Raw genomic sequence first — 9,715 nt, 5'->3', positions numbered from 1 at the left:
TCCGTATATAGCCCTCTTCTAAGGAACCTTCATTTAAGCATGTTTCACATTAACACTATACAACATCGGGGTCCTAACATTTGTGACATCTGATTAAAAATCCTTGGCCAGATAGAAATTATGAACATTATGTTATAAGAATAACTGCTTGAATTCTTATTACTTAAAGAAATTTTACATTTATGATTGCATCTCATATTCATAATAGCTGATCAGACTAATTGAATATGCAATACTACGCATAAAATTTCCTTAAACTTATTGCATTCCATGTTCTCCGCATTTCCTCGTCGAAGGGCGCTGCAATGGTATATGACCCATTAGGATGTGCTCGTATGATCGTGTATGGTCCTTCCCATTGTGGCCTCAACTTTCCCTGCTTTGCTTGTCTGCTTGCTTCATTATCCCTTAACACCAAATCTCCTTCTTTGAATTGCACATGCCTTACCCTTTTATTGTAATATTTTTTCATTCGTTGCTTAGCATCCGCTTGACAGATAGCGGCCATGATACGCCTCTCTTCCAATAAGTTCAAATTGTCACGTAAAACGGATGAATTGCTTTCAACATTAAATGCCAAAACCCTATGCGTTGGTACACAGATTTCAGCTGGTATTACTGCGTCAGTGCCATATACCAAGCTGAACGGTGTCTCACCCGTGCTCCATTTTGGCGTTGTACGGTGAGCCCACAAAACATATGGTACTTCATCTACCCATTTAGTATGACTTAGACCTAGTCTAGCCTTTATGCCAGCTACAATTTCCTTGTTTGTAACTTTAACTTGACCGTTTGTTGTGGGTGAGCGATAAAGGTGAATGTTTGCTTAATGATTAACTCTTCACACCAACTTTTGAACGGATTGTCTGCAAATTGTTTACCATTATCACTTACAATTTCATTTGGCAGATCATACCTACACACAATATCATTCCATACAAACTTCATTATGTTTTCACCCGTTATCTGTAGTGACCCGTCCTAATCCATCTGGACGAATACATTACATTTGGTTACATCGCGAGGTACTTGACCTCTATATGATACATTTTACAAACATTGCATTCGTTTTTAAAAGACAAAATTTCATTACATCGACAGTTGACGGCATGCATACCATTTCATAATATATCCAACTATAATTGACTTAGTAATAATCTTGATGAACTCGATGACTCGAATGCAACGTCTTTTGAAATATGTCATGAATGACTCCAAGTAATATCTCTAATATGAGCAAATGCAAAGCGGAAGATTTCTTTAATACCTGATAATAAACATGCTTTAAAGTGTCAACCAAAAGGTTGGTGAGTTCATTAGTTTTTCATAATCAATCATTTTCAATAATATAATAGACCACAAGATACTCATAATTAGAAAACAATATGTGCAGGTCTATTCCTGCTGTAAAATCATTCATATGAAGAATACCGGGACCTTTCAAACAACTCACCAACGGTAGCTAATGCATAGTGCAATGATAAAATCATCTCACCGTGGTAGTTAATACAATATAATTCTTACAACGGGGGCTAATGCGTACGCAATGCAAAATCATCCCTCCTAGGGTAGCTGAAACGGGGGCTAATGCGCAATGCAAAATCATCCCTCCGTTACCAACTACAAAGTTGACAATAATACAATACAATATAATACATCGGTAGCTAACGCGTAGTGCAATGACGAAATCATCTCACCGATGGTAGTTAAAATGGTAGTTAACGCGTAGTGCAATGACGAAATCATCTCACCGTTACTAACTACTAAATCGAACCTCTGAATCCAAATAATTCTATCATAGAATGTAGTTTTGAATATTTGTGTCTATTTCGTCAATCATTTATAAAAGCAGTTCATGTATTCTCAGTTCATAAAATATATCTCAAAAGCATTTAGGAAACAGTTATAAAAACATCGCATGTATTCTCAGTCCCGGAAATGTAAAGAGTAAAAGGGAATCAAATGAACTCACAATACTGTATTTTGTAGTAAAATACATATGACGACATTGAACAAGTGTAGGGTTGGCCTCGGATTCACGAACCTATAATATTCATATATATATTAAAACATATAATCGTAATTGAGCAATTATATATATATATATATATATATATATATATATATATATATATATATATATATATATATATATATATATATATATATATATATATATATATATATATATATTTTGTTATTAATAATATACTTGTTATACTATATGTTATTTAGATAAATTTGATATATTGAGTCTATAAGTTTTTATATAACTTATTACTTATCATTAATAGTAAAAACTGTATATTAAGGTTTAGTAAATATTTATATATTGATTTGATGTAGCTTAACTAATATATTTTAAATAATAAAAGTATAGCGTAACGTATTTTTATATAAAAGTATCTATTTATGATAATATTGATAGTTTTAGTGATAACAAAATAATAATTTTAGTAAGAATGATAATAATGATAATAAGTTTAATAATAATAATAAAAATAATAATAATAATAATAATAATAATAATAATAATAATAATAATAATAATAATAATAATAATAATAATAATAATACTAATGATTATATTAATAACAATAATGATAATATTTATTATAATACTTATGTTACTAATAATTATGATAATGGTACTAAAAGTGATACTAATACTAATATTAATCTTAGTATTTATGTTCTCATGATAATACATATATTAGTCGTTAAAAACAAATATAATAATAACAATGATAATAATAACAATACTCTTATTTATAACTATAATCATATTAATAATAATGATAACTAATACTTAAATAACAAAATTTATAATAATAATAAATACATTAATAATGTTAATAATAATAATAATAGTTTTAATACTTATAACTATGATAATATTAATAATAAGTGTTATAATACTAATAATAACAATAATATCAATAACAATACTAATAATCATAGTAATAACAATAACAATAATAATAATAATAATAATAATAATAACAATAATAATAAAAATAATAATAGAGATTTTAAAAGTGAAAACTACCTTAAAAACGGATTTCTAAAAAGAGTTGTCCCAGGCCAGGCTCGAACCCGAGACCTCTCGCTTAACCGCACCCTCCATTAACCATTCTACCGCCGTCTGTTTTTCTGATTATTTTTACAGCAAAAATTATTTAACATATTCACCTTTCTGTTTTTAGATTCAACTTCTTCTTCATCAGTGTGATCGAATCAAATTCACATCAATTCATAACCTTGATTTCTAATTCGTTTTAGGACTTATACGTGATACATAATCATTTAGAAATCGTTTAACTTAATTAAAACTGAATCAAATATAGAAAGAAACTGAAACAGAAAGGAAGAACATAACAAAGAACTCAAATCGCGTTTTTGATTTCTAGGGTGTTTTAGACAAATGTTATAACATGAAAGAGTTTGAAAATCTCTGCTTGAAACTATCTGGACCCTCAATTACTACTGAAACATCCTATAGAATTCGAATTACACGATGAACAACAAAATTGACTTTTTAAATAAAAGTTTGACTCTTCAAATTGGAAATCGATACGCAAAATTGGAATTTGAAATTCTCCAGATAGTTTTAGTAAAAGGTTTCTAACAATATAGCATTTTTACATTTTTCATTTTTGTTTGAATTTTACGTGTTGGAAAATTTAACAAGAACAGGGAATAAACACCTCTTTTTTTTATATATAACTCGCTTTTAAACTGTAATTTGCAGAGGTAAACTATTTGGTATGTTTGGGTACGTCATTTAGCAGTTGTATTAGATCCTAATTGATATGTGAAATTGACTGCTAACAGATTAGAGACAATGATCATTCGAACGTACAGAGAAAAATAAAAAAAAATAGAATCTGATTAATATGGCTAACTGATTTTGGATTGTTTCTAGTGTTTGATTCTAAATCGTACGAGATTAGCTTTAGTAGGACCAATTGATCACAAAAGGATGGTGAAAGGAACTGATTACGTATCCAATAAATCTCCTGAATGTATATATTAGTGTATATATTTTTATATATATCTAAATCAATTTAGTTATAAATCTGATTATAAATATATATTCGTATATCTGTTTAATTATATACATATCTATATTTTTTATTTATAAACCTGTATTTATATATATGTATATATGTATTTATATATTTATATATTTATCTGTAGTTATATAGTTTAAATCTAATAATTATCAATGTATTTAATGATAATAATATTATTAACATTTATATTAATAAGAATACTAATATTAATAATAATAATTAATAATAATAAAATAATAATAATAATAATAATATCATTACTAAATATAATAGATTATATAAAAATAAAAATACAATTAACAATCTTAATAATAATACTGATATAATAATAATACTAATTATGATAAGACTAATGATAATAATCATATTTGTAATATCAATACTATAACGATAAAATTTCATATTTATAGATTAAATATCTAAATTAGTATTAATACTAATAATACTATAATGGTATGTACATAACAATTTTCATATTTGTATCATAATTTTATTAATATTGATATTTATTCTGATAAAAGTAATTATCACAATTATTCGTATATGTATGGAATCATAATAATAACTTTTTATATATTATATATTATATATATAATATAATAATAAAGATACATAGAAATTATATATATAACTTTATATATAACTTTATTTTTAATTATAACTTATTTATTCTATGTATTATTTTAAATTTTTAATTCAAATGATTAAAGTGTACTTAATTTGAAATATTATATATACCCTTATATTTATTTGCATATATATATATATATATATATATATATATATATATATATATATATATATATATATATATATATATATAGATGTGAAATTACATTTTTATTTACACACAATTGTTCGTAAATCGTCGAGCATAGTCAAAAGGTAATTGATTACATGAACATAATTCCATAATTTTTGAGACTCAACATTATAGACTTTGCTTATCGTGTCAGAATCATATAAAGATTAAGTTTAAATTTAGTCGGAAATTCTCGGGTCGTCGCATTATCCGTGCTAACACTTTTGCCTCAACCCACTTAGTGAAAAAGTCAATTGCAACCACCAAAAATCTTGCACTGCCAACACTCTTGGGAAATGGTCCCACTATATCAATTGCCCACTTACAAAATGTCCATGCAAATGAAACAGAAATTAAATCATATTTTGGCAAACGCTGGACGGTCCCATGCCGATGACATGCATCACATGCTTTAATTGTTTCTGTTGTATCGCTATATATTGTTTGCCAATAATATCCTTGCCTCATGATTCATGCCACAATGGTTCTATAACCAGAATGTTGTGCACACAAACCTTCATGCATCTCTTTCACCACATCTATAGCTTGTTGTGGTGCTAAACACCTCAAATTTGGACCATTAAAAGATTTTCTGTAGAGCACCCCATTCTCCAATACGTAGAGCGCAGCCCTTACCTTTTTACGTCTTGCTTCTATGACGTCATCTGTCAGTATTCCGTCCTGCAAATACTAAACATAAGGAGTCATCCAGCATGGTCTTCCTTGATCGACGATTGCTATTACCACCTTTTCATCAATTGATTTATCCTCTAAAACCTCCACCAAAACTTTTTTATGCAAATGATAAAACGTTAACGTTGCTAATTTGCTCAATACATCTGCTTTTTTGTTCTTATTTCTTGATATCTTCACAACCTTCAAAGTTTCAAAATTCTTGGAAACCTTTTCAACCAATTGTAAATATCATTTCATTGATATATCTTTTGCTTCAAACGCCCCATTAACTTGCTTTACAATAATCTGAGAATCCACATAGGCACGTAAATGCTTTATTCCCATCTCAGACGCTATGCGGAGGCCGAAAAGCAATGCCTCATACTCTGCTTCATTATTAGATGCATACAAACAAAACTTGAGTGTATATGTTCTTCCCCTTCTTGATTTGTGAGAACTAATCCTGCAACTACTCCCTCTTCACTTGACGCTCCATCAATATGTAGTTCCCACATGCAATTATTGCTTTTAGCTTCTCGCAAATAATCTACTTTTTCAGTCGTTTCTAAAAGAAAAACTACTAAAAATTTTCCCTTTAACTGCATGTCTGGGTGAGAAATTAATTTCATACTCCTCCAATTCGATTGCCCATTTTTCTAGATGCCCTGATGATTCTGGGTGTTTCAAAATTTGCTTAATTGGTTGGTCTGTTAAGACAATAATTGGGTATCCTTGAAAATATCATCTTAGCCGTCTAGCTGTGTGCACTAGAGCATATACCAATTTCTCAATGAGTGGATAATTGATTTCACTTTGTTGTAATAACTTGGTGACAAAATATATTGGCATTTGCACCTCATTCCGTTCTGCAATTAAAATTGAACTAATAGCTTCGGTTGATATTCCTATATACTGGATTAACGTTTCTCCTGCTATTGGTGCAGTTAATGTTGGTAGCTCCCTTAAAAGTTGCTTAACATCCTGAAAAGCTGCTTCAGCCTCTTCCGTCCATGAAAAATCCTTTTTTTTAAACAACCTTTTAAAACCTTCATGAATGGTAATGAGCATTCTGCTTCTCTTAATAAAAACCTTGTTAATTCTTTCAACCTTCCATTCAGGCTTTGCACCTCCTTCTTTGTTTTTGGAGAAGCCATATCTTCGATCGCTTGAATTTTCTTTGGATTTGCCTTGATTCCTCTCTCTGTAACAATATGGCCTAAAAACTTACCCTCTTCTACACCAAATGTACACTTCTTAGGATTCAATTTCATATTAATCTTGCGTAAAGATTCTCAAGAATATCCCTAAGCATGCTTTCCTCTGTGTGGCTCTTAATAAAAATTCATCAACATATGCCTCCACATTCCTGCCTATTTGATCTCTAAATTCCATATCAATGACATGCTGGTAAGTTGCTCCCGTATTCTTTAATCCGAAAGGCATTTTCACATAACAAAAAATTCCATCCGCCATGTGAAAAGCTGTTTTTCTTGATCTCGTACTTCCATTGGAATCTGATGGTACCCTTTGTAGGCATCCAAAAAAGACTTAAACTGATATCCACTTAAAGATTCCACCTTCCAATCTATTTCTGGCAAATGGTAGTTATCCTTCACGCAAGCTTTATTGATATCTGTGAAATTCACACACATCCTCCATGTATTATCTGGTTTCTTCACCATTACTGGATTTGCCACCCATGTTTGATATTTGACTTCTCGTAATATTCCAGCTTCCACCAAATTTCTAACTTCTTTTCTAAGGAACTTTGTTCGCTCAGGAGCCATGCCCCTTTTCTTTTGACATACTAGTGGAATATTACGATTCAAATTAAGCTTATGCTCAGCAATGTGCCGTGGTACTCCAGTCATATCAGAAACTTGTCATGCAAATACATCTATGTTAGCAGCTAAAATATTGTAAAGTTTTCTTTTGTTTCCTTTGTTAATCTATTTCCAATGATAATTTTTTAATCTGGGAATGCCGGATTTGGTGAAACGGATCCATCGTCATGAATAATTGGCTTAACAGTTGTGTGATTTATCTGTACACATTCAATTGTTCTTTTCTGTTCTGCGTATAGCGTTGCTATGCCGGATGGCGTAGGAAATTTTATCATTTCGTGTACCGTTGACGTCACAGCTCCAAATGTCATCATAGCTGAACGTACCAAAATGATATTATATTGTGAATTTGCTTTTACTACAAGAAACTCGATATGAGTTGTCCTTTTGAATGGTGATTTCCCCAACACCACTTCTAAAAGTATACTTTCTTCTGACCATGATGTATCGTTAGCAAAACTTGCTAAAGGAACAAGCGTATCTTTCATCTTCTCTTTTACTCTTTCTGGTAATTGTACAAAACAATGTTCATACATAATATCTGCTCCTGCTCCAGTATCAGTGTATATTCCTCTAACAACACAATTTTCTATACGTGCTTCAATCACCACAGGAGCATCAGATGGATTAGTATTAAACATAGAAGGAAAAGCAATCAACTCTTGCTTCCAATCTTTTAATGTTTCTGCTTTTCTTTGTTGTCCGGCTTGCCACGTATGTATCATGTTTTTTTCAATAGGTATTGTCTGATTAGTATTAGTTTCTTTACTCTTGAGAGATTAGTGATTCTTTAGAATGAAAGGAACCATATGTTGGTACTATTTTTCGTATAGCGGATGAAAGGTAGTAGTAGAGGACAATAACAGCTTAGCATTGAGTGAAGTGTTGTCGATTGATGTTTTCCCCCGGGAAGTAATCCCTGCAGACCCGAAACACGGATGAGTAATCTGTGGGGTGGCCTCAATCAATCTTTTAACCAATCTAGAATTGGTCCGTGTAGCGTTCTGTTGCTAAGCGGTTAATGTTTTAGAGTGAGAAAGAACTGTGTGAGAGAGAAAGTGTACTTCTCTTTGACTGAAGTTCAGATGCGAAATGTGGTGACCCTGGGGTCTATTTATAGGCGTAGAATGTCCGAAATTCTCGGGAACACGTGTCAAATGCTGATTAATTCAGTTATGTGATATATCCAGAATCGCCTTTGGCGTGTGCTAACGTGGCTGCGTGCCGCTCGCGCGCTTAATCAAGGGCTTAAGCATAGAAGCTGCCTGTAGGGCTTACGCATAATGATGGGCTACCTAGTGAGAGATGGGCGGAAAATGCCAAAAACTTCCGAAATCATCATCTTTTATGCGTTTCGATCCTTACTTTTGTACAAAAATGATGTTTTTATGCGTGTATCCCCTAGGATACACTATTAGTAAGTATATTTAATTATTAGATAAACTTTGCGTTGAAGCCTCTCTCACTGGCTTCGTTATGTTGGTTTGTTGAGTGTACACTAAGAAAATAAGTGACATGTGATGGTAAAAATTAAAAACAATTTTTCAAAACAACATCCCTAAAGATTATCGTCATTAACAAAATCTATATTTTAACAACCATTTGTGTTTTACAAAATAGAGAGAAAAAAAAAAGATCTACCACTTTGATATACATAATGGGTTGATCTATAAAGGTTTTAAGATGGTCCATATAAGTTGAAGAAAACATGTTGGACTTGAAACCAATTTAAATTGTGTACTTTATTTATGATATTTATATTTATATTTATATTTATATTTATATTTATATTTATATTCATATTTATTGAGTTTAAAGAAAGTCTTGATGTGGTCTGTTGTTCAATAAGTTATGAGATTGTAAGAATTATTTATCAGAGATTGTATGAATTACGATGTGTTTTAGAGACAAGTTAGAGAGAGAGTTTAAACGCCAAAGTTATATTCCACATTCTTGAACTCAATACAACACTTATCTAAGGTTGTTACAATAATGAAGTGTTAAGTGATCTTTATAGCCATCATTCTACCACTCAATACAAATAAGCTTACACTACCACTTACATCATTATATTACAATGAATGAGATCCTAACAAGGGCAAATACTCAATTGGAAACTACTATTTGTAGCGTTTGTACATTTTTCAGTGAATCTGATCGAAACGATAAGGTTTTGGTAGTTCTAATCATGAAGGTATGTAATAAGGGTGAATATAAAAGGTTTATGGTCTTGTTGGCGGTTCCCCAAAAGTAGCAAGATGGGTCTTGTTTTACACCACCAAGAGATAAAGTGAGTTGATTATGTATTGTGAACATGC

General features: G+C 30.7%; 2 protein-coding genes across 2 annotated transcripts; both read right to left on the bottom strand.

Moving 5' to 3' along the window:
- Positions 1-235: 235 nt before the first annotated feature.
- On the bottom strand, positions 236-6,824 carry LOC139849358 (uncharacterized). Its single transcript, XM_071839017.1, has 7 exons — positions 6,681-6,824; positions 6,334-6,573; positions 5,623-5,781; positions 5,394-5,559; positions 5,099-5,183; positions 852-916; positions 236-756 (listed from the first exon to the last, which is right to left on the bottom strand). The coding sequence occupies exons 1-7, from the start codon at positions 6,822-6,824 to the stop codon at positions 236-238; spliced, it is 1,380 nt and encodes a 459-aa protein (XP_071695118.1).
- Positions 6,825-7,522: 698 nt separating this feature from the next.
- On the bottom strand, positions 7,523-8,122 carry LOC139849357 (uncharacterized). Its single transcript, XM_071839016.1, has one exon. The coding sequence runs from the start codon at positions 8,120-8,122 to the stop codon at positions 7,523-7,525; it is 600 nt and encodes a 199-aa protein (XP_071695117.1).
- Positions 8,123-9,715: the final 1,593 nt, after the last annotated feature.

Source organism: Rutidosis leptorrhynchoides, chromosome 5 (genome assembly GCF_046630445.1).
Source record: "Rutidosis leptorrhynchoides isolate AG116_Rl617_1_P2 chromosome 5, CSIRO_AGI_Rlap_v1, whole genome shotgun sequence".
In the NCBI taxonomy this organism is placed as follows: Eukaryota; Viridiplantae; Streptophyta; class Magnoliopsida; order Asterales; family Asteraceae; genus Rutidosis; species Rutidosis leptorrhynchoides.
This window is presented reverse-complemented; position numbering and strand designations above follow the sequence as displayed.

Excerpts from the sequence above, each read along its gene's own strand:
- LOC139849358 (XM_071839017.1), bottom strand. The coding sequence starts at position 6,824 with ATGAAATTGAATCCTAAGAAGTGTACATTTGGTGTAGAAGAGGGTAAG. Across the intron at positions 6,574-6,680 it reads CTCCAAAAACAAAGAAGGAG|GATTTTTCATGGACGGAAGA; the intron begins GTGCAAAGCCTG and ends TTTAAAAAAAAG. Across the intron at positions 5,782-6,333 it reads ATCCACTCATTGAGAAATTG|GTTTCCAAGAATTTTGAAAC; the intron begins GTATATGCTCTA and ends TTGGTTGAAAAG.
- LOC139849357 (XM_071839016.1), bottom strand. The coding sequence starts at position 8,122 with ATGATACATACGTGGCAAGCCGGACAACAAAGAAAAGCAGAAACATTA.